This window comes from Anopheles marshallii, chromosome X (genome assembly GCF_943734725.1).
Source record: "Anopheles marshallii chromosome X, idAnoMarsDA_429_01, whole genome shotgun sequence".
NCBI lineage: Eukaryota > Metazoa > Arthropoda > Insecta > Diptera > Culicidae > Anopheles > Anopheles marshallii.
The window spans coordinates 10,285,465-10,311,202 of NC_071325.1; the positions used below are offsets into that span (position 1 = coordinate 10,285,465).

Below are 25,738 nucleotides of genomic sequence, written 5' to 3' on the forward strand. Positions count from 1 at the left end.
TCCAAGATCCATGAATCTACAACGATTAATTACTTCCAAGGATCTTGTCTAAGAACCTATGGACCACTTTCCTCCCTGAGATCTGAATCTTTATTCCAAAGATGCACCAATCTTCAACGATTAATGATTTCCAAGGAGGTTTCCTAAGGAGCTATGGATGCCCCCATCCTCTGAGATCTGAATCTTTATTTCAAACATTCAACTAACCTCCAAGATCTATACATCTTCAATGATTAATGTCTTCCAAGGATCTTGTCCAAGCAGTCCTCCCACCCCCCTCCTTCTAAGAACTAGATCTCCATTCCAAAGATTCACGGAACCTCAAAGAATCGTGAATCGTACACGGGTGGTGACCTCCAAGGAGTTCGTCCAAATAGCTATGGACTTCCTTCAGGACATCGGTTGCCAAACTACGATGTTGTTTAGGACCTCGAAAGGGTTTAATCTGCCATCTGCTCTGAAATTTCATGAATTTCTGCTTTGAATAGTTATGAATCCTCGCTAAAGAATGATATGAATGACTCTTCTCACAAGCATGCATTAAGCGCATCACTAGAAATTATTACAAAGTTTAGCTTTTTTGTCAAACTCAGGATCTCTGGAGTTCATAAAGTTCGGCAAATAAATGCGTGTACGTGTACGAAATCGCCACGCTAATCAATTTAATGCATCACATTCGCAACAGTCGTGTGCCGGCTGGAGTTCTCCCCCCCCAAAAAAAAAAGGACACCCCCCGTTTAGACCAAGTTTGCAGATAAACGTCAGAAAAATTCTACCCACGTGTGAGGCATGCTCATATCACCTTTCATATCTCATAAATCCACCAACGGGTCCCCGGGTATACGAACGTGATTAAATCGTGCTTAGTATACACCAGCACCACACAGCGAGACAAAGCGCGACCGGGGTAACGGAAACAACCGAAGTCTCCCGAGACCTGCAGTACATCCTCGGTACAGCCGAAAATGCGAAACTATGGCGGGGACACCGGGCAACCGTACACGGGTAATTGAGTTTTCAGCCAACTTCATTTCGGGCTGTAAAATATACAGAAAAGTAATCCCCCGCCACCGGTCACAACCCTTCGCAGCCGTCCCCGGCAGGAAAAAGGACACTTTACGTGACATCCAGGAATACACATACACACATTGCAGCGCGCAGAACGTGACATGTCACTGTCGGACGGAACGCGCCTCGGGAAGAGGCGGCTGGAAAAAGAGGCAAAAAAAAAAGGTCGAAAGCTAAGGTCGAGTACAAAAACCCAAGTGATGACCTCCGCTGCCTTCAACGAAATGGTGTGTCATTAAAGCGGGGCCGCAAGTAGTACTTGATCAAATTTGCCTTTTGCTATCCTTTCCCAGCCCATCGTTACGTTACCGCCTCTTGGGAGCGCAGCGGTTTCTGTCGGGATATAATGCTATATCTCGGCAGCAGGCTAAACTAAATCCGGTGGTGAAATTGGATCGCTGACCGTAGGTCGTTTAGCCACAGACAACAGCCAAAAAAAAACAGGAATGTCCTAGACAAAAACCTCAACGCCCAATAGGCTGCCCAATCCGGTACCGTAAATAAAACATCAATGAGCGGCCTAGTGGCACTACTGCCGGGTGTGAGTGTTTTCGTTCGTTGCAAGCGTCTCCGTCACTCCATTACAGTGGAGTCGTGGAGTAGTTGGGACTGTTTGCGAAGGCTCTAATGGATTCATTTTATTTGCACAGATGAGTACAATTGAGCGAAAGAAAAACCTCCCCCGAGTTGCAAGAAGCTAGTTGACGGGGGGGGGGACAAGTTTTTGCTGTTATTCCTTTTTACAACACCCTTACCGGAGCGGAACAATCAAAGGTTCCGATTGTTTGCAGGCATACTGTCGGCACCATAAAGTGTCATGCAGCAGTATGTACGGGGGGCATCCACTGCGGGGAAGGGAGGGGTAAAGCAAAGACGACACCAGCACAACAGGGTTAGATGGCACATAAAACTGCATCCATTTTCTTTTACCGGGCCCGAACCCCCGTCCAAACATCCATTTCTCCTATCGACCTGGCGACCTTTGGCTACCCCGCAGCAGGCATCTCATATCGTTTTTATGGAGACTAATCTGCGGAGCAGCAGCGTACAGCGATTCCGAACACTGACAGTGAGCCGCACCGTACCAGTGGCGGTGAGGGATGTAGGTTAAGCCGTTGTTATTGCAAAACCTGTTTGTTTGTTCTAAAAATTCTACTACACACACACACACACACACACACACACACACACACACAAATGACAAGGATGCGCAACCCCAAGAGTCGTGCAGGTGAAGCAGGCGGCGACACTAGAGGTAGAGTAGTAGTGGCGACACCAAGCGGTAACGGAAACAGCAACGGCACGCACACAACAGCGAGCGACTGAGTAAAAGGTTTAGAGAGATGGTGGCCTGCCTGCGTGACAATGGGTATACATCCCGAGAGCGTGTGCGTCTGCGAGAGTATACGTATAAAGGCTATTCCGCTTGTGACATGCATACACCACAGCGGTAGCGTCCTCTCGGATGGCGCGCGCTACAGGTAGAGTTCGGTTCGCTTCGGTCCAACAAAAAGAGAAAAAAAACCCCAAAGCGGATGTGCTTCGGCCGTCATCGGGGCTCGCCGTTGTCGTCGTCGTTTTACCGCAGTAAACTGTGGCTCGAGTGCGCGTGTGTGTTTACCGGCTACGATTGGGATGATAATTGTTGGCAGTAGCAGCAGCAGCAGCAGCAGTATCTAGCACTAAGAGAAGATAACAGGTCCCACCTGCTATTTTTACTTCGCATCCTATTGCCTCGCGGGTCGTCTAATAAGGCGACACCACCACAGGCCGAATCTTTCCGCAATCAATAATAACTGAACATATACACCGCGGAGTTCCCCATGCCGTGGTTATTTGTTCACCTTGGGCACCTCGGTGTTGTTCGGCGCGCACCCAAACTTCGGGCTACATGTTGCACGCGCTTGTCTGTCAAAGTGGGACTGGTGCATTGGACGGGGGGGGGGGGGTTTTGGCATCTGGATCGATGCCGCTCCGTTCCGGACCCCATCCGAACCACAAAACCCACCGAACAGGTGCGATGGGACCAGTTGAATGCTGTGGCGAATTGTTGATTGTGGCGGACGCGTGACGCCTTGCCGAGTAGTGTGTACTCTCCCTTCTGTTTTGCCACTGTTACCTTCCGGTACTCCTGGTTCTTTTTTTCTTCTTCTCCTGCACTCTTCCAGCGCTCTTGATAGATCTAGAGATGGGGAAATTTAATTCTTTCCAAGGATTTCAATCCAAGTTAAAGAGTTAGGATGAAGATTTAATTCTTATACTCATTCTTCAAGATATCAATAATTTCAAATAAGTAGCCGAGGGCGAGGGCTTTAGGATCACTCCGGGTTTTTTATCTCATGATTTAAATCGTGAGTTAACTTGCGATGCAATTCTTCTCGGCAACCTTCAACTCCAAATTTAAAACCGTGAAGAATCCCGAGTTAACTCCCGCAGGAGTTAACTCGCGATTTAAAGTTGAGGTTAAGGTCGCCGTGAAGATCTCTTGTGGGAGTTAACACGCTCTAAATGTGGGCTGAAGATCGCCGTGATTTAATTCTTTGGGGATGAGTCAATTCGCAAAGAGTTACAAATACTCCTCCTCACGGTTAGCAATCAACTCGCACTCGCAGGAAAGATTTAAATCATTCATGCAGTCTGAATCATTGCGCACATCACTAGCTATAGCTCGTCGCCATTCGTGTTGTGCACAGCATCTAGCAGCACACACTTTGCCACGAACCCGTGGATGGAATGGGGTGTTTTGGGCACTTGGGCGAACGTGCCTTAGAAATTGTGCAATGCTGTGCTGTTGTGCTGCTCTGCAAGATGAACGGCACAACGATGTGGGGGACACCTTCCAGTTTTTTTTGCAACTTCACAACTCCACTCCACTTTCTTTTCTTGTTGTGTTGCTGTTCGCACGTCGGGGTTGTACCGATTGGTGTGTGCAGCAAGTTGATGACAAATCGTAACAGTCGGTGGTGCAATTTAGCCAACTCGCCCTTGCTGGTGCCGAGTTCAAAAAGCGGGGGCCACCGTGCCTTTTGGTAAAAGTTTGCCACAACGCGGCTGTGTCTGCCTCCGGACATTTGTGACCTGCTAACGTCAACCGTGCCACAGTGCAACAACGTCCCCAAACCCTTAAATCAGATCTCGTTTGTCCCGAGTGTCCCTTTTTTTTTTTGGTTTTGTTTTGTTGTCCCAAACTTCTTCCTTGCGTGGCACGGACGGCAGCCGGATGTACACGGGCGATCATGTTTGATAACATCATTCGGTAAGGCGGGGGCCGAAAAGAAAAAAAAATGCGAAGATCATCACAAGACAAACCAAGGCGGCCCAGGGTGCCAGGGATTACTTTCGGTTTAACGATCCCTTAAAGGACTCGCACCCAAACCACCGCCGGTGCGAAGATAAGGACCAAAAGAAACTGCACTGATTAATCACCTGATGGTCGACGACCCTCAACATCCGATCCAATGTCCGGTTGGGATTTTTGTCTCGCTCCTCTGCTTAGGCGGAGTACCTTTATTATCCCTGCTTTTCTCAAGTTAATTGTGGCAATCGTTTCGATGCCGCAGGGCCCAGTGGTTTCTCTGCCCAGCGTGTTTTGTTTTCCCCACCCCCCAATTGTTTTTTTTTTGTTTCTCCCCACCCGAAGATGGGAAAGGTGAAATGGTAAGTATCTCATCTTTCCCAGAATTGTGCACCAACGCAAGGAGCTGGATAATTCAATTCGAAAGTAAGCTGTGTAAATAATATGGCCAAGGGTCAACTCCGCTGCGTGGCGAATGGGAAATGAAAACAGAAACTGCTCGCCACCCAAAAACGGGCGGGGAAAAATAGGGGAAAAAAAAACATTGAAAAAGTGATCCGAGCACGTCCAAACGCCGTTCCGAAAAACGACGGCGAACAGCCAGAGGAGCGGTTTTTTTTTTTTTTTTGGAGGGCAGGACGCCAACATTTCGCCATTATTCTGCATTAGGGATCGAAATTAAACATAAGCGAAAAGGAAACCGCGCACATTTGGACAGTATTAATGTTCTTCATTATTGGAAGCTACAGGCGGGCGTTAAGTGGAGAGTAGAGGAACAAAAAAAAACCACACTCACACCCACGCATAAAACGCTAGTAATACAGGCAACGGAATGGGGCAGACTTGTATTGAATTATATAGCTACTTGAAGTGCTAATTATAACCTTCAGTAAAGCACCACACACATAAAAAAAAAACAAAGCCAAAACCCACTGCTGCTGCTAAGCTCTACCACATCTCCTTCCCCCCACCCACACCCCCCCATTTCGCATGGATGTTTGCAAAATTGTTCCCAATCAGATTAAACGCACCCGAAATAAGGCATTAGCATTAGGCGGTACAAAACCACCTGGGCAACACACAGCCGCACGCACACGCCAACAACTGCTGCGGTGAAACACACTGCACACCTTTACACCAGAGATCGATTAGTGAAAGCACGGGTTGAATGGTCATTTGCTTTATGGTTTCTTTTTTGCTCCGCACCGCACACACATACCGAACCACGCAACAGGGGTCTACTAACGTGTGACAGTCTTGTGCCGTTTGCGACAGCAGCAAAACGGGCAGAATGTAAGGTACGCGACATTGTTCGGTTACGGACTGCTACATTGGTGGAACCCCTTGTGCCATCTTTGGGGAGATGGTGGTTTGTAGTTGATTGTTGGATTAGTAGCGTTTCTTTCATTCTGGCGTGGTTTAGTACGTTACAAAATTCTACCAAACAAACGGCTGTACCATCAACCACACGCTGTGCAAATGAACCAGTCGGAACTAACATTACGCTACCAGTGTTCAAGTGGTTTGGCATGTGTGTGTCACTTACCTGTTGTCGGTCGATGTTACTAACGTTTTGGTGCCTTTTTGCCGTTGTTGTTGTTTGTTCCTTTCCCTTGCGTTAAACTCGAGCGTCCTCTTTAGATGTGGCGTGGTGTTACTTCCTTCGGTGCCTTTGTTGCCTTTACTACCCCTTTTTGTTGTGTGTGTGTGAGTTTTTTTTTTTATTCCTTACTACTTATTTCTTCACACGCACTTAACCTCTCCGTCACGCTAGTATTTTTTTTCTTTTCCTGTAGCGCTGCGTTACCGCTTGTTCCCAACTTCCCGAACTGCGGAGGGAAAAAATCTTCAATACCTTGCAGTTTGTGGGGTGAGTGGTGGTGTGTTTCGGAAATTGCAGTCCCAGTGCTCCACGTGTCAACGCGCGGAATACCGCAAAAAGTAAAGAAAGGAACGAACCACACTGTGATTGATGCCTTCAACACCTGGCGCGCGTAAACCCGCCGTGTGCATGGGCCGTGGGGGCTTAGTGTTGGTGTGTGGCATCCAGCAAGCTCCCTCCCCCGAAGCCAAGCGACCACCGTGCCACTCAATGCCGAGCGTAACAAAGCGAATCGTCCATCGTCCGGACGTGGCGTGGACCCCAACCAGAATACCAGCAATACGGGGTTGCCCCGCCCGCTACCAGAAACCCTTCTCCTTCCTTCCCCACAACAAACAACGAAACGAACCAAGTCACCCGACACTGCACTGTGAAGCGTACCCGTCCAAGCTTTAGCAACCGCTTCATTCAACGATTCACTCACGACTGCGGTACCGAGTCCAGTCGGTAAGGCCCACAACGCCGTCAGCAGGCCGAGAACCGACGGGTTTATGCTCCCGTTCCGGTGAGCGTTGCTCTCGCGCGCGCCTGCTTTGCTCAGCGCGTGTCCTTATCAGCCTGTGCCAAGATGCTGACACTGGTACACCAACGCCTGCCCTGCGTATGTATTCGGTAGCGGGAGAGCCTTTGCGTCACGCGCCGTTCACGCTTACCCAGCGCTACTGGACTGGAGAATTCGATGCAAATGAGCAAGCACGTGCGTGACAGTTCTCAATAAAAATAAACGCTCCGAAGCTAGGTGGCTGCCAAATAGTCGGGGGTGCGGGACGGGGGAGGGAACAAAGGCAAGAAAATGAAAACAGGGCGCGGGAAAATTGAATACACGCAATTGCCGCGCCGGGCGGACGTGGCGTGCGTAGGAAAGTAAACCCCCCTTCACGGCCCCGGGGGCCAAAAACAATCGGCCACCACAACGCGTATATCGCTGTTTATTGTTTGCAATGAAGCAAGAGCCTCGGCATGAAATTGAGATGTACGGTACTTCTTACAAGTTGCAGGTACCCAAGAATGTTACACGTGTTTGCACCACCGTGTCGTGCCTTTGAAACAGAAATAAATCAAACATACCTTCACCAGTTGTTCATCGCCACGGCCACTACACCCCCCCAACGGCACAAGAACCACGGCGAATCTTGGACGAGCGATAAGTTGATTTATTAAGGTGGAGACCTCGAAAACAGTGCCAGCTTCCGGTTAGCCGCACCACGTGAATATCCCAGCACGGTTGTTGTCAACCACCAAAAAACCGATAATGATGGTTTGCGTACTGTTGAAGAAGCACCGTCCAGCGCAGCGAAATCAATCTTTTGTCCTAGACACACGGGCCAGCGAGTGCGCGAGCGAGCGAGGGAGTTTGCCCGGAGCTGCAGGGGCAGTGGGGGTAAACGTGGAAAGTTGGAAAAATGGCACAAAATTTGCATATCTTTCTGCTCCGGCGTTATCTTTCCGGCGCGACAAATTTCCAACCCCTCTCCTTCCCCTCCCCCCTCCCGCTTTCTTCCATTCCCTCCTACTTACTGTCAGGCGCTACGCGGGAGATGCCATTCACAAGTAATTTTCCTCGGCATGCGCTGACGTCGGCCGGTTGCCCCCTCAAGGTTAGGTTTGCTAGGCGCGCAGGACGTGCTTAAAGTTGTGCAACCACCCCACACACCCCCCCGAAACGGGTTGTGCAAAAAACTTTATCGTCATTGTGATCCACCACAACCGAAGCATCATCCACCCCACGAAGCCCGGCAATAATGGTGACTCGGAGAGATTATTTTCAATTCGTTTATTTTGCTTAAAGTTAAAATAAAAAGAAGGAACACCTCGATTCTTCCAAATGTTTGACCTTAATTCTAGCAGAACAAAAAAAATTTCATATCCATTTTCCTGTTCATATTGGGGGCCATTTTTTACGTACTTCTTCGTTTTAACCTTTTTTGTGTGGGTGTGTCAACTTTATGCCCTTTTTCTCGATCAACAGGCAGCCGAAGGTAACAAGAGTAATCCACGCTCGTAAATCACTCACTTGTATATTCTTATAAAAATCCTCTTAATGTACATATTTTATGGGCCTCTTAACATCGAAAAAAAAAAGGAAGAGAAAACACAAAACTTCACCGAGAGCCTGTTGTGCCAGTCTGCAGCAGTGCAAAATAAGAAGGAAAAAAACGCGAACGCGAGATAAACCAGCACGCTGTTGGAAGAAAGTGTATAAAAGCTCAACCGGTGGTTCGCCCATATTCGAATGGTCTACGGGGTTTGGTTTTGTTTTTGTTTCCTTCTTTGGCCAGTGGTTTTTTAAATGGCACATTTAGCTGCAAGGAATATTAAAAACAAAACAAAAATACAACACAAAAGAGATCTGAAGTGTAAGACAGCAACCCACCGACACATTCGGTACGAGAAGCAGCGCGAGGCATTATTGATGCGAGGGGGACGCGGGCGGGGAGGGAAGAGGGGGTGGGGGGGATGTGAATTCTAGCTTTTAGTGCAATAACTTAACTCTACGGTTAATGAAACCCTTCTTGTTGTCGTTATTTCACTTCCATTTAGCTCACTTTGCCGTTCTCTTCTATACTACACTCAAACTTCACCCTACCTAAACTCGAGAAAGCTCGCCTTACAAAATCATAATACCTGACAAAGGGTATGGTTGCTGTTTTGGTCGATGCTGGGTACGCAATTATCTTTCACTTTTCAACAAACCTGGCCCTTACGTACATTTTTGCTACGGTAGTAATAGTTAACCATCACATCTGACACTGGAATACTTTAATAAAATATTGCTGTTGTTCTCCCTGTTTTGAAGGCAATCGTCTATGCGCTTCGCATATAATGACTTTAACTATGTAACGCACACATAACGCTAACGCTTATACAATAAATAGGTTCCAAAAGTTTGGTAAAATAATTTAAAACACTACACGCAACGTACGAAACTAGATCCTCTAAGCAAACGACCGAACGGACCAAACGACCCACAACCTGTACGCTACATGCTACGAAGATATCTATGGCATCGAGTCCCGCACAGGGTACGTCAACCCTCGGCGGAACGGTCATGAAAAAGTAAAGCAGTCATCACGTGTGCGAGTGGTTGTTGCGTCTGGAAGGCCACGGGCTGGTTTTAAAGATCAGTTGACTGCAGCTGTTCCCCACGCCGTTGGAACAGTGCACGCCGGTACTTGGCACCGCCCGGAAAGATGTGCCCGAGCTTGATCTCCATTGCCCGTATCGCTAGCATCGTCATGTCCGGCAGAAAGGCCGCTATCAGTATCACAATGCTGAGTGCCCAGAACGTCAACGACGACAGCAGGTTGTTGTAGACGTGCAGCATGGATTGGTCGTAATTGCTAAAACATCGCAAACAAGACAGGTTAATGACAGATCGTTGGAATCACAGATCGTTCTCTTCTAGTGCTTCAGGTATTTTAAGCTCAATTGGTAAAGGTAGACATGACATGTCTGTGGCCACAAAAGACACTCTTCAATTATCTACTGATATCAGCTAAAATAAACTGGACACTTTAAATAGTTTAGTTTAGGAAAAGGGTAATTTTGGGTACTTATGGGATGTATTAAGTTCAGTCACGCTGAAACGTATTGTGAGATAATCGTGGAATTGTTTGTCGACATTTAACATCTTCTGGATCAGGATCTTCTGAATCATGAATCCTCAAAGCCTTGATAGACGGAAGACCTCAGAGGAGGCCTTGGCAGTTGGAAGAACTAGTAACTATTGCCCTTTTTTGGCATCTTCTGATCCGGTGTAGGGGGAGGGGGAGTCAATAACAAAAAAGAATCTTGGAAATTATTGGATTATACCTTTGAGGATACATGAATCTTTGAGAATTCAAGATTTTTTGATGATGCAAGATTTTTTTAGGATTCTTGAATCATTGAAGATTCCCGAATTTTTGAGGATTCATGAATCTTTGAGGATTAATGATACCATTTTTCCAACTTGAGCACAGATGTACCTGTTGGCTGCAACTTAATACTTACATGTCCAGCAGGTTATATACAAAGGTGGATCCCATGAAGGCAAAGATTGACAGCAGGACGGTGGCGATAAAAACGTATGATTTGTAGATCGATTCAATCAGCAGCTTCAGATTGACGAGCACAACCACGTTGTGTATGAGTATTGTGCCGAAGCACGGGAAGCTAACGGTAGCCGGCCAGTACGCGTACACCGCCGGATTTTCGATAAACTCAGCGTACGTGAAGAAATAGATGATCGAGAAGTGATAGATACCGAGCACCATCCAGCCGATAAAGTATTTCCACGCGTATTGCTTATTTCCTGCCACCTTCTGATAAAGCGAGGGCATTCTGTATGGGGTTAGACGAAATAGAAAAAAAACAACCCTTATTATTAGGCGGCAACCAACGGACCGGCTGTGTGCGATATGCTCACTTAAGTAGCGTCTGCTCTTGGTAGGGTTTTTCGGTAAGCGCCAACACCAGCACCGGGATGGCGGTGTACACAACGTTGTAGAGGGTGAGAAACACCGAATCGTACACCGACTGGTTGGAGAAGAGACTGTGTATCTGGAAGTACAGCTGTATGCCCATGAACACGAGGTTTTTGTAGAAGAAGTACAGCACCAGCACGGCAAGCCGCGTACTGAAGTAGTGACCGTGCACCAGCAACAGCTTCTTCAGCATGCAGAACTTCGCAAACGCGTAATCGGCACACCGGGCTGCCTGTCGACCTTCGCGACCGACAATGCCCAAACCGACGTGTGCCTCCTGGATCATCGACACGTCATTAGCACCGTCCCCGATCGCTGCCGTTACCGGCGCACTCTCTGCCGTCTTCATGAGCTGCACCACTTTACACTTCTGCAGCGGACTCAACCGACAGCACAGTACCGCTCGACACCGCTCACTGATATCGCGGAACTGATCGCCGTGGGATTCGAGTGCGATCGCCAGACTGGCACCGTCAATCAGCAGCGAAAAGGGTTTGTCACGCTCGCGGAACATCTCCAGCGCCAGCGTGTCGAGATGCTGCTGCAACTGCTCCGGCGTGCGACAGTCGGTGATAAAGTAGCGGGCCGCACCGTCCGGTATGTGGCCGCAGCTCACGGCAATGTTCAGTGCAGTCTCCACCTTGTCACCGGTCAGTACCCACACCCGGATGCCAGCGGCCCCGAGTGCCTGCAGCGTACTCTGCACATCGTCCTGCAAGGCATCCTCTACGGCCGTTGCACCGAGCAGCTCCAAATTCCGCTCGATGCGGCTCTGGCATGCGGCTACCAGTTCTACCCGATCAACCAACGAACTGCCGGCCTCGATCAGCTCATCGCTGAACGTGCGGAACTCCTGCTCCGACAGCCGCCGTCGGGCAACAGCAAGCGTACGCAAACCTAGCCTCGCAAACTCGTCAATATGGCGCTGGGTCGTCTCGATGAGCGGTGAGTCGGCGCACAGTGGCAGGACATGACTTTCGGCACCCTTGGTGTACAGCCAGATCTGGCCGTACGTGTCCCTCACGATGATGCTCATTCGCTTCCGGTCGGAGGTAAATTCCAGCACGGCCAGCCGCTCGTACTGTACCAACTCCTCGTCCGGTATCTCACCGAGCCGCGACCGCGCATTGGGGCGCACGCACGACCGGCGCAACTTGATCTGCATCTTGTCCCCATCCTCCCCGACGTACACCAAACCCATACGTGCACACGCCTCCACCAACGCTTTCTCGTCCGGGCTCGATGCTTGATAGTCCATCTTGCTGCAACAATAAAGCACACGAATGACGATTGTCACTGCGGCTAATGGAGACGCCTGGTGTTTTTTGGGACTTACCGTATGAATGAGTCGACTTCCCGCTGCCGCAGATGCGACTCCTGTCGCTGTATGAGAGCGGATTCGTTGTACGCCGGTGCTGCGTACGACTCCCGGATCGAACGGGACAGATAGGAGCCACGGTTACGGCGCAACGTCACCACCGGTCGGGGTACCGCCCCGGTACCGTTAATGGCTATATGGTAGCTCTTTGGACGATTCACACTGAACGGTACGTGCGACTGGGTGCGCCGATGGCCGAGCGGCTTCGTATCGCCAAACGGCAGCATGGTCGGTTTCTCCTCGTACGCCGATATGGTGCGCTTCAACTCGGGCTGCATCTCCGGCAGTTGCAGGTTACCGTTGCTGCCGAAATGGTTCGGCTGCACCATGAAGCTAGTCTCCTGCGTCTCGTACATGCTCTGGGGACGTGATGCATTCGGTGTTAGTTGGCTATCCGGTTTCGCGATCTGTTGGCTATCCAGTACGGGAGCAGTTGATACCGATGCTACGTCAGGGGTTGTATCTCCGGTGGTCAACGATTCCTCCAGCAGCACTTCACTTCCTTCTTCCTTTATCGGTTCGTTTCTTCTCTCTTCTTCCGCTTCTTTTGTGTAGTTACCGGCTACCTGTACCGTGTGACACACGGCTAACGCTTGGAAGAAATCATACACCTGACTCTGAAACCGATCAAATAAACACAACCAAAACCCTCCCCAAACGTTAAACGGTACTCCAACAACCACTGACTCTCTCGCCACTACTCACCGTCAGCTCGTTGATTTTTAATGCACGCTGCCGACCGACCTCTTGCAGGCGACGCCCTTTCTGCTCGTACTGGCGCCCACTGATTGAGCACTGTTGGAATATCATAATGTTCTTCGTGAGCGTACCAGTTTTGTCGGAGAACAGCAACGACACCTGGCCGAGCTCTTCGTTGATGTCCGAGGTGTTGACGATGCACGGTTGGTCCGTCTCCTCGTCGTACAGGTCCGGATCCCACTCGAGATAGAAGCCGCCGAGAAACTTGGCCATCTCGATCGTCACGTACAGCGAGATCGGTATCAGATAGTTGAACAGTATAAGAAACGAGAAGTAGTCCTGCAGAAACTGCGATACGCGATAGTTCGACAGTATCTCCCCAAGGTAAAGGTTGTGCTCCATCCGATACTCATCGTTGTACCGCTTGAGGAAGTAGCTCACCGTGACGATGACGACCAACAGCACCAGAAAGAATACCAGATACTTGTTGACGTATCGCTCGCTGGAGCTCATCTTGCTCGTGGTCATGCGGCTGTTAAGGGCCAGCTTGGTCTGCTGTCCGGTATATACGGCACACCCGATGGCCCACTCGGTGTTGCGGATGCGACTGCCCCGCAGTAGCAGATTTTCGGCTGCCAGCGGTAGGACACTGTGCTCACCACCATGCACATGCATTTCCGCCAGCTCGATGCGCCCATTGAAGCTGTACAGATCGGTGTGGGGCCGCTCGTACTCGATCCGCCCAACCGTGTGGAGCCGCTCCGGTGGCACACTCGGCACACCCTTGGGCGCAGCCATAGTCTTCAGGTTTGTCTCACCGTCCAGGTTGGCGGTGGTCACGTAACACCGGCCATACTCGTCCGAGCTCTGCAGCAGCACGATATCGCACGGTATGTCGCAGTCCCGCGACATCAGCACAAGGTCACCGCGGCGAATGTCCTGGCACCGGATGTCTATCGTTTCGCCGCTCCGGATCACCGTCACCGGCGAGAAGTTCACCATATTATCCGCCCGATAGCGCAGAAAGCTTTCGTAACCTTGCTTTGCCGCCGTAACCGCGATCACAAACACTAGCGGCACCAGGGACGTCATCGGCGAGACCGGACTATCTGTTTTTTTTTTTTTTGAGGAAGGGAGAACCGGCGAGAACGTAAAAAACAGGGACGGTACCAGCGTACGGCTTATCTCTTACCTATCACTATCGATATGACGGTCATGAACAGGAAGTACAGGTTAGCGATACGGCGAAACTGCTCAAACAGGTTGAGCGGCAGGAAGGTAAGCAGCGTATATTTGGTCGACTTGATGCGATTCGTCTCGCCCGACTGTTTCTCCTCCTGCACGTCACAACCCACCTTCACGCTCAGTGACTCCGATTCCTGTGACACGCGGTTACCCTACGGAAGAAAATCAGTGTTGAACAATTACTATCGATATCTTCAAAACACCGACTCGGCGGGACTACTAGGGTTTGGTAATCATTTGCGGTGTGATAAACTTGAACGAACTGGTTCGATCGTTTGCGAAGAGCGGTACGAACGGTACAGATCGTTCGTTCTTATGGCGCTCACAAAAACAAATATGTCTCTTCGATTCGTTCACATCGTTCGTTCAACTGGCACCGTTACAGGTCGCTTCACCTACGTTACATTCCGTTCAACCTGCGTTACAAGCGCAGTATCGAATATCCAATGTGCGTTATTTAACCTTCTTCACAGCTCGTTATATTAATTACCCGAGTACCCGACCTGTCCATATAGACAGTTCGTTCGTTCACGCTTCAAAGAACTGATCCGAACTGTACAGGGTTAGTTCTTGTAACCCAACTCTAGGGACTACACGTGCGTACTGAAGCAAATAGTACGATGAGATCTATCATCAACTGCAAAATCCTTTCCATTTGGAAAGTAAAACTATCACCACAAGTTGCTTTCTATTCCAATTTCTATAAATCCATCCAAATGCCAATAAAGAGAACACTCTGATTTCGAAAGAGTCACGCCTCTACTAATACTACTACTACTACTACTACTACTACTACTACTACTACTACTACTACTACTGGATACAGTCTAATAAAAAGCTGGATCTTCAATGTCAAGTAGCTCTCCGTACGTGGGAGATGATGGGTCCGGAATTTTAGACCTATTCCAATCGTGTGAAGACCGGCGCCGCACCCACTACACCGCCACTGCTATTCAACAAACTGCAACGCCAATTCTGCCTATAATTAATCTCTCCAACTACTGGTGATTCATCCCCAATGGAATGAACGTGTTGGTCCCACTTTTTCAAAGAGTTTCTTTGTCGCACCTGTCGCTCCGCCATGTGGTGCTGTAATCGTTACGTTATGGTCGTAAAAAATATTATCACCATCGACGAACCCATTCTCGCGCGGTTCAACCGTTATACACCGTTGATCAACGGGTTCGAATACAAATGTGCAACATTCAATATGCGTCATTATCGGCGCGGCATGTTCATACGCTGCTTTGATATAGTTCTCAGTTTGAGCGGAACTAATCAGTGGACGGAGTAGGCGGCCGCCTAGGGTCTTGCCGTGTAGAAGGGCCCCCGGCGAAAAGCTGTTTGGTGGGAAAAAGTGTATGAATTATGCCATAAATGGGCCCGCCAATCGCCGCTTTAACCTTCTTCGTATGTTAAAGGGGGCCCGAAATGTATCGCAATGTTTTTTTTTTTTAATTAGGGACCCCAACGATCATTCCGCTCAGTACCTCCAAGGGATTTGATCCGCCACTGGCTACACATTATAGTTTTAAAATCTGCATAGTGTTCACTTTCTGCTAGTTGCGATCCTTTCGGACGGCAGGTGTAGCCTCCAAGGGGGGGACGTCCTGGTTTCGGAACGATTTAACCGACGTTTTGGCCACAACTTTCTGGTCTTACAGCACGTCGGTTTTGAATCAGATTCACTGTTTTGATAGGCCCTGTATAATGTCGATTCTTTACGAATACAAATACATCGATTTGGACCAGTTGTACACGGTAATTCTCACATCGCAGACAAAATTCCCAAGCAAATCGAGCGTGCCACTTTCTTCTGGCTCGTGTAACATATGAAGCTCATAAAGCGATACTGTTGTAAAAAAATGTAAACAGTTCGATCCAAGAGCCAATCGAGGTTACGGTGTTTCCCCACAGAGGGCGCCGCAGTCGACTCGCAGAACCCGAAGGAGCCCGGAGCAGCGTTGGAGCGATAACCGGAGAGGGTTCGTTGACGACCGAGGATCGACAAGATATAAGCACGTGCCGGCGCTCATTCGAGCGTCTTTTTGGCTAGCAGAACACAAGTGAATTTTCGTTGCACCTCGTGTACCCTCGTGACAGGTTGATACAAGTGTTAAAAGGACTTGCGGTGTCAAAAGGAGTATTTTTAAATCGAATGTTCAAAAAGCCTGTCAAATACAAATACGAAGTACGAGATTTTACTCTCTCTCTCTCTCTCTCTCTCTCTCTCTCTCTCTCTCTCTCTCTTTCTCTCTCGTTGGCCTGGTCACAATGCAGCACGTCGTCGTGACTTGGCCTGGTCAACAATTATTCTCGAGGATACTCGGTCCCTGACTGCAGCTTTCCATCCGTGAAGACTTTCCAAGACTTTCCGCTTTCCGACAGGTTTTGCTTCACCTAATCCAGCCAACAAGCACGCTGCGATGCCAACCTGATGCCTAACGGCGTATCGCTGTCGATCATCTTCTTGGTGGGACATAAGTCCAGCATCCGCATAACATGCCCCAGCTATCCTGCCCGGTTAGCAGTCCGGTTCGTCGTACAGCTCAGCAAGCTCGTGGTTCATCCTCCTCCTCCACACTCCATGCACGAACACACCGCCCAATATGGTCCGCCCGGAACGTTTGCATCCTCCGCTCGTATGGTCCAAGACTCGTGTCCATAGAGGACCACCGGGTGAGTCAATGTGCGATATATCTCACGTTTCGTGCGGTATCGAAGTCTTCTGGATCTTAGCAGATGGTGGAGCCCGTTGTATGCACGATTCCCCTGCACAATGCGTCTTCGGATTTTGCTGGTGATGTCGTTGTCCGAACTAACGACCGCTCCAAGATAACAGAATTCTTTTACCACCTCGCGGTTGTCGCCGTCGACTGGTACGCTGCCTCCCAGTTGGACCCTATCACGGGCTGAATCTCCGGAAAGCAGGTATTTTGTCTTCTTCGAAGAATTTACATAAGTATAAAAGTATTTTAAATAAGTATAACAATAGCTTGTGCTCTGTACTGTTTAATCGTATTTTAAAAATTTTATCGAACCTATTGATCATTGGTCCAGTGGTTAACAACCCTGACTGCGTCCTCATTGCTTAATCACCAATAAAAATGTCGATAAAGTGATTTGCAAACCAATTAGCATAATTGGTGGTAGTGCCATAAGCTGCTGTCGTACTGGAGTTCTATTCTAGAGTATAAGGAACGATTCCTTTTATGACTTCATTACAGAGAGTGGCAAGAGCTATGCTATTATGATGATGATGGTTTTTTTTTTCCTTTTATGGAATCTTTTAAAACATCTCTTCCCGGTCCCGATGTGAAATGGTGCGCTCGATATACGCAAGGCCATGCTATAAAACGCTACCAAAGTGATATTGAAACGATATTGGCGGTACAACAATACACTGCTAAAATTGCATCTTCTCGTGCGCGCTAAAGCTCTGCAGGGACATATGCCAATCATATTCCATCCAATCCCCACATAAATCCCTTAAGGCACAACCAACGGTTTTGCGTCCCCCTTGGGATGTACACCTTCCTCCCCTCCCCACCTAACCGGTTGAGGCAGCGACGAGAAGTCGTCACTGCAGCTTCCACACGTGGTGGTTTATTGCTCCTGACCCACTGGTGAACGGTGAGCCATTTTTTTTTGTTCTAGCCCGCCGCGTTGCTATTGGTGCGTTTGTTTTGCTGTATGCTTCCATTCATTCGCTTCGCCCAAAAGTCATTAAAACAGGCGTCTAGTGCTGGTGAGGCGATTGTTGCAAAGAGGCAATAAACCTTCTTCCGGTGCATTTGCGGCGGGGTGGCTGCCGCAGTGGGTCAGCAGAATTTTTCTTTCTTCCCTGCAAAAATGCTTCTAAACAGCATAGCACCCAATGCTCCACGTGCATGTTTTTTTGGTTTGTTTTGTTTTCAATAGTTTTACAGCAGCACACTTTCTTCCGCACGTTTTTTTTTTCAATTGCTCGCTTTGTGTCGTTCAAAAGCGAACATAAACTGCATGCTCTCTTCCACCTTGGCGTTGTTTTGCACAACATTTTTTCTTTTTGTTTGTTTGCTGTGTACGCCATTGCCTCTTGATTATCGAACGGGAGCGTTCGGTTGGGGAAAAATTGTACAGCATCGTTTCGCAAAATGCTTATCTGAAGTGAAAATAACCGAACATGGAGCAACGAAACGTCCGTTGCACACCGCCCGTGCACGCACCAAGACGTTGCGACCAAACCCATAAAGCATCTTGCACATATCGTCGCGCTACTGCATGACGCGCCCATGACACGGCGATATGACTCGCGTACGGTACGGAACACGGGACAGGGGAAGGGTTCGGTGCTGTGGGCCGAGGAGGCACAAAGAAAACAGTACAATAAAAATGCGTTGTTCTTGCACGACCGGAACTAACGAAAGTGTTCAGGATCGCTGTGCCATTGCGAAACATGTTGGGCGATCGTAAACATAATGGGCGTACTGCTAACGTCTCTTCACGCAAGTGGGATCGCCACTCTCGTTCCGCACTCTCCATCCTCGCACCACCACCGTGCATTTCGTGCAGAAATTTTCCAATTTTCACAAAGATGGATACACACCTATAAAAAAAAAAAATATGCAGCTTATCCATTTCGTTTTTTGCCTTTGCGAACGATACATTAAACCTAAATCGCACTGATTGCTGGGTGCACTGAAAAGGATTTCCCAGCGTATTCTCGCTGGGCTTTTTTTGTTTGGCCTTACCTTGCATCGGCAGTAAAGCTTATACCAGCGCGAACTTATCGCACGATAGGAACGGCTCGGGCCCCGCTCATTCTCCGCCGAGTCGGCGAGTGTTTCGAATTCTGGCGTCATAATGCACTGCTGGAAGGATGGTCCGGAATGACGTACTTGTGCTATACACGCCGATATTTGTTGCAAAAACCCCTATCTAAGGCAACAACACTTGACACAACCGGGACTGCAGGAGACGGTGGCAAACAGAAGATTTGATCGGTGTTCGAACAGATAAGGGCTCGTTACGTTTGAATGTTACGGATACGCACGGACATGCGCTCCGTTTGATTGATGTCCACTGACTGAGGGTTTTTGCGGGTTCGGGTATTGTGGATTCCAGTTTGGCGGTTTTTTGTTTGCAGTGGTTGTGCGCGTACACTCATCTATCACTGTCTTTAATACTGATCACCAAAATCATCACCTTGAACCATTATGCGTGTGAAAAGCGCGTACGGTTGGGTGTGCAAAGCGCATCACCAATCGCCGATACACTTCCGGACCGGAGAACACAAAACTGCATAGGACCTGGCGGATAAGTGACACCTGATTGTTGATTGTACTGCATGCAGCTAATAGTCGCTGTAAGACGCGGGGGGAGGGTATTGACAATTAGCAACTACACCACGGCACAATGGACCTAATGTGTGGCTGGTGCGGTGTTAACTCTTGCGCGTGACTGTACACCTTCGTACGTGTCTTGCTACAGATATGCTCACTGGTCACACGCGCGCTTCACAACACAATTCGACGGTCGCGAAAAGGTGATATCCGAGATGAAATAATTAAAACAACAACAAAAACACACACACACACAATTCCCTCTTAAGGATCTCAACTTAGTGAAACACCCAACGTGAGGCACAACGCCTCTCGCTGCCTTAGCCACTCCAGCAGCGAACCGACGCATCCAGCTTAGACCGTGTGCAAACACTGAATGATGCCGTACGCGGCCGCTTATCCACTGAGAATACTAGCAGTTTTCATCTCTCTCGCTTGAGGATCACATACACACCCAGCCGCAAGCACTGCACGCACACGATCGCGCGCACCGGTTGCAGAACGAACGATCCTTACGAAGCGGTGGTCGCCGTTGCTATGGTTACCCGCGACGGTCGCCGCTGTGTGTTAGTGAAGGTGTGCTGTTGATTTCCTCGCAACCCGTTCGACAGACGATGCCACCCAGCCGTGTAGGCGGAAATGAGTGCGAGGAAAGCGATGACAAATCACACAACTGGCCCAGAGGGTTGTGCTTATTCCATTATCATGAGCGGCAAATCCAACACACACAAACCATTCTCTCCTTATCCCGCTTGACCGCATACCCTTGCAAGCTACGTTTTCCCGGTGCCAAAGCAGCGCCATTCATGCCGCTGTTCTTTTCTCGCAAACGGCCGGTACGGTGTGTATTACCGATGGGGCGCGCAAGTGTTACAATAGCATTTCTGCAATAATGCGCACCTTGGGGAGCGCTGGTTGAAGTTCGATGCTTCTAAGCTGCCGAAACTTACAACCGGTCAGATAAGATAAGCGCGTACCCATATGATATCATTTAGTCTCTCCCCTTCCCCCCTCTTCTCCATCAACACTCTACCCTGCCGCTTCCGTACTCCTCCCCCTCATACCGCTTCCTAATCTTCGTCTAGCGTGCTTATCGCGTACTCGCGAAACCCACTCCACCTTGAGGCAAATGTACTCTAAAATTAATAGTCGGGCTGGGTATGGAATGTGTGCTGGTATTGATGATCCCCATTGGTCTCGGAATACAACGATACAACGATACAGCGATACAACGGGCAGTGTAGTTACGTCACGACCGCATTATTCCAGGAACCAATCTTCACTGTATCTATACCCACCCGAAGGTGTTGGAATGTTTTGCTAGCGACAACGATAATAATAATAATAATTTGAGCTCTTCTTCGCTTACATTCAGGTGCTGAGCATGAAGAATTGTATGATTAGCAGGCCCCATCAATACCAATGCCCTTGGCACGCAATTTTCTTCCTGCTCGATTTGATAACACCTGACATCAGTAAGGCTTGGATTAGATATACGCAAACCGTGGCAGATTTACACCAGTGCCGCTGAGTGTGAAGATCTCGCCTCCTCTGTAAGATGCGCCACTGATTCCTAAAACTATTTAGAGCTCACGGATTGAGTCAGTCACTATCGAGAGTACTTCACGCATGTGATCTGAAATCAAATTAATGGCTTTTCTTCAGCATGACTTGAGTTTTCTACACTTTGCTTACCTGTCAGCTGAATAGTCAAGTTCTCTGTGCAAGGAAATGATCCAGTCGTGTAAAGAACGGTGCCACTATCACTGAAAACATTCTTATCAACGCATTAGTCGCTCTTTTCTGTTGAAAATTTAAAAAATCCCCCAAAGCACGGCACGATATGATAAAATTGAGGCTTCATCACGAGCATTCTCCAATTGGGATTCGAACCACAACGACGCGCAAGATGATCTCCCTCTCTTCACGAGTCGCGCTCCAATCCGTAGGGCTATTAAATTTTATGGCAGGAAGCGTGCAAAACACGCAATATATCCGACGCATCACTGTCGCATGTTGAGCAACAAGATACGTGCAAGATGTCATGCAATCGTACCGGTTTCGTCTTGGTGAGTCGGAGGCACTTGATGTCTGCCCAACATGGACTCGTCGGAAGCGATGCGTTGTTGGTTGGTGTTCGGTTTCGGTAGCGTCCATGCTGGGGGAAACAATCCTCGCAAATCCATACTTTTTTGTCACAAGAAAGTTGTTTGAAATAGAGATGGGAAATTTAATTCTTTTCAAGGATTTAATTCCGGGTTAGAGAGTTAGAATTTTTAGATTTCACTTTTAAATGCACTCTTCAAGATTTCAATAATTTCAAATAAGCGACGGGAAGGTGTTGTGGCCTTCATTTCATGATTTAAACCGCTAGTTAACTCGCGCTTTAATTCTTCACGGTGGCCTTCAACTAAGTTAACTATTCTGGGAGTTAGCTCGTGATTTAAATCGTGAGTTGAAGATCACCGTGAAGGACTCTTCTGGTCGTTAAAGGTCGCCGTGAAGAATTAAATTGCGAGTTAACTCCCGCAAGAGTTAACTCACGATTGAAATCGTGAGTCGAAGGACGCCGTCAAGAGTCTTTATGTATAAGTTAAATCGCAAAGAGTTATAAATATTCTTCTTGGAGATTTTAATTAACATTAACATACATTCATTCTAAATCATTGTGCACATCGCTAGTTTAAATGCATTTGAGGAAGTTATATTTTATAACGTCAGGTGTGGCACAGATAGGTCGTCTACGTTTTCCAATATGATCTCGATCCGAATGAGCTTGAACCAGCGCACAAGCTTCTTGAAGACTTTCGAGCCAACTGCAAAGATTTATTTGGTACAGGCTATAAAGTAATAGCAATAAATAAATGAAACGAGAACGTACCTCAATAAAATATGAACAGTGCCACAATAGCAATGAAGCGGGAAGATCAGGCAAAAATGGGAAGAATAAATTAAGTACCTCCCAATCAGTCATGACGAGGCAAATCGTTTCATAAATGTTTACGATACGGTCAGTTGAACGGAATGTACGGAGATATTGAAATGTGAACCGTTCCCTTCTCGGTCACGGTGGCAGTACGCTGTTACGCACACAGGTGTATCGAAGACAGCTTACTATTGATCATTTCAATTCTTCGCTAGTTTTCTTCCGCAAACGAGATGCTTGTGGAGCAGTGGATGCATCACACTACCATGCATACCGTACGTCCGATGGTGGAGTCGCCCAAGACCCGATCCTCGCACACGCCAAAATAATCGATTGATTAAAAACGATGACGACGAATCTGTGTTTTGTATGCTTCGCCCCGCCGCCTCACCTACCCGGTGACTTCCACGTCCATCGAGCTGGCGCTAGATCCGCTGATCTGTAACTACGCTTTACCGCCGACACCGAACGTGTGGCGGCTAGAAAGCCATTCCTGATTTCGTTTTGGGGCGGAAGGTTAAACGATGGCAATGTCGGCGCATCGGTAAAAGTGACGGCTTTACTAGCACGGGCACTAAACGCAATCGAAATTGAATGTCATCGCTTGGGTGTTTGCAGAGGTGTTTAATCATTCTGGGTAGGATTTGTACACGACCGCTAGCAGCAGAACCGACAACATAAACCTGAGGTAGTGAGCAGTAGTGTTGAGTGGTGCTTGGAAACATTGGAGGATACATTGGAGTGCAAAACTTCAAAGTTTTAGCAACATGAACATCTTTGTTAATATTACACTATCTTCTTCTTAATCGGCACAACAACTTCAAGAGGTCTAGGGCCTGCCATTTCGGGGTTTCTCTGACTCTGTTCACCTGTAGCTGGATAGTCAGTCCTTCGTACGGAGGGGAGTCCGGTCCGTTCGTGTGAAGATCGCCACCAATACACCACCGAGTCGCCCCAGTTAAGTTAATACACTATACATCCACATTAAAGGAGAATCTTCCATGTGCAAACTTCAAGAATTAAAAATGGGAAGTCTTTTATACACGTGAGTGAGACTTTTATTACCAGGAGTATGTCGGCATATAACACTGGTGTCTGTTAAAGCCCAATAACTCAAACTGATTAGCTGATGCTTTTTGTTTTGTTTTGCACCATAAGCTCATACAACAAGTGCGTCATGCTATTCCATGTCATAGACGGTAACACCGTAGAGGAGTGGTCCAGTTATGCACCAAAGTGACTCTGAGCTATCTCTGAGTTAAGGAGAATTCATACCGAGGTCGATGATGAAGATGATAGAAGTTGATGAAGAATTCAATAGCCAGTGTGAGCGATGAAGTTGTTTGCTACTAAACCATATTTCTAACCTCATTGTCCTAGATATTCAAGGCATCCCTTCACGCACCTGTTTCCTCAAGTATGCAAAGTTCGAATAACACTCGCCGTATGCCCACGTATGCCCTGTAACTCAACCATTCTATTCTTCCTTCGAAAATGAATCGGTTTTGGCTCTATCGTCCCTTCCGTCAAAGCACTTCCCATCCCCGGAGGCGCCCGGTAACAATGGCCGCCCACGGTGGATATCGACACCGAAACGTACGATTATAAACCTTATCACCGTTCGTAACGTGGCCCCCGGGTGACGGGTGGGGCAGGAGATTAGATAACTCTGGCCCCTTTCGGTGAATTGGCGAAAAACCTTCGCGCACCTTCAGTGCCGTGTTGCAATCGCCGGGATGGTGATCCGGTGAATCACCACCCTGCACCGCTGGATGATCGATGGCCGATAATGGCCCAATGCGCCCGATTGGATTCCCATTTTGAGGTCAGCAATGGCCGCATCCTCAAGATCACGGTTTCAGCAGTGGGTAGGCAAGTGCTTCATCTGGAGATGGCTTTGTCGAGTGACGCTCACTAAGTGAAGACTTTACTCTGTTCATATATACATATAGCGTGATACTCACCATGATCTAGGAAGGATTTGATCTGTGATCTAAAGCGAACTTTGCGCACACTGTTCCGTGTAAGTTTGATTGGTTGGATGCTTCCGTCGGTGGGTCGTCGCACGTCATCGATGGGGCTTTGTCGAGGACAATGGACGCCACAGCACCGTGGTGCACGTTCGTTCGGATCACCTCGTTATCTGCCTTGAGTTTGAATATCACTCTAAAAGTTATACCGCACCGGTTGGGAGCGATTTGACTGTACCATCTGATATCGGGGAAGGTACGTCAATTCCGCCAGCACGTTCGACAAAAAAAACACACACTCGTACGCCTTTCGCAACTTCCTGTTTCTCACGCCATGACGGCGCAACGTGCCATGGGGCCGCCCGCGCACGTACTCACACACGACAACCGTACGGAGAACGGATCACTCGCGAAGTGCTGCGCCACTGCCCAGCGCAAACCTAACCGAGCCAACGCAGCAGACCGATGGTGAGGCACTCGGTATCTTTGTACCCGCGACGCGCCGGAACAGCAACCAGTCGTCCTGTATCAGTGCTGCTGCTCATCCATGTGTTTTTAGGAGTATCGGGATACCAAACACAAACAAAAAGACCACGTAGCTGTGCATGTGCACGGGCCAGAGTGAGTAAATGTGACAGAACACCGCAGGAGAAGCGTCTGCACGCACGGTTTGATGCTTTTCGACAACCCCACTAGCACTTGCCGGCTTCCAGATATCGTGCTGGGGCGCTAGAAGAGTAGTAGTGCACACCAACCAATTTGTCGCGTTCGGCGTGGTAAGGTCATCTAACAAAACGCGCATCTCGGCACGCCGCCATACCTCAATATTTGCTGGGCGTCCAGTGTCTCTGTATGGGTGGTGTGTGCAATGCGTGGTGTTCCAATCACAGAAGAAGTGGTAGGGGGCGAACGATTGCCACTTGCACCACACACCGAAATGTGCAAAACCGTATCAATCGGATCACGATTGATAAGAGTGGCTCTGTTGGGAGACGTACCATTATCGGAAGCTTCACCGTTCGCATGTGTTTGTGATAGCACCGCGTCAATATATCGGTGTTGGCCAATATCAGTTGCGAGATCAAAGTCGTCCAATTTCCTGCAAGCATTATCCACTATCTTCCCAATACCTCCGCTTAACCGAATAATTCGTTCGCTTACGGATCTGTCTGTAGCGCAATGTTTCCCCTTCCGGTATCGCGATTGACAAATTTGTTATCGAAGTTGTTTGTTACAGCGAAATATGCTTCCACTTTGGTGGCACTTTGCGTGATCGTTAAGCATCAATTGATCCATCAATAAATTCTGAGTTTTACTTCGAGCGCAAACCTTTAAAATCACAGATATCGTTTTGCTCAATCAACCAAATTACGCTCCTTTATCGGTTATGTGGCTTTTCCGTGCTTATTGCTGTGCTGTCCGTCTTGCAAATGATGATTCCTTGAGGAACGACTTTGAATTGCGTACATAAAGAGCGTTGTGATG

The 25,738-nt window shown here is 48.4% G+C and overlaps 1 protein-coding gene across 1 annotated transcript; it reads right to left on the reverse strand.

The window, feature by feature from the left end:
* Positions 1 to 9,360: 9,360 nt before the first annotated feature.
* On the reverse strand, positions 9,361 to 18,877 carry LOC128718017 (phospholipid-transporting ATPase IF). The gene is made up of 7 exons (XM_053811695.1): positions 18,767 to 18,877; positions 13,981 to 14,185; positions 12,795 to 13,897; positions 12,048 to 12,706; positions 10,654 to 11,973; positions 10,239 to 10,568; positions 9,361 to 9,586 (listed from the first exon to the last, which is right to left on the reverse strand). The coding sequence occupies exons 1-7, from the start codon at positions 18,875 to 18,877 to the stop codon at positions 9,361 to 9,363; spliced, it is 3,954 nt and encodes a 1,317-aa protein (XP_053667670.1).
* Between the last annotated feature and the right edge of the window lie 6,861 nt (positions 18,878 to 25,738).

What these genes read in the sequence shown, in the direction of transcription:
- LOC128718017 (XM_053811695.1), bottom strand. Translation starts at nt 18,877, where the DNA reads ATGACGCCAGAATTCGAAACACTCGCCGACTCGGCGGAGAATGAGCGG. An exon ending in AGCTTTACTGCCGATGCAAG is followed by an intron (nt 14,186 to 18,766) that starts GTAAGGCCAAAC and finishes TTTCTTCCGTAG; the next exon opens with GGTAACCGCGTGTCACAGGA. An exon ending in GTATATAACCTGCTGGACAT is followed by an intron (nt 9,587 to 10,238) that starts GTAAGTATTAAG and finishes GCGATGTTTTAG; the next exon opens with CAATTACGACCAATCCATGC.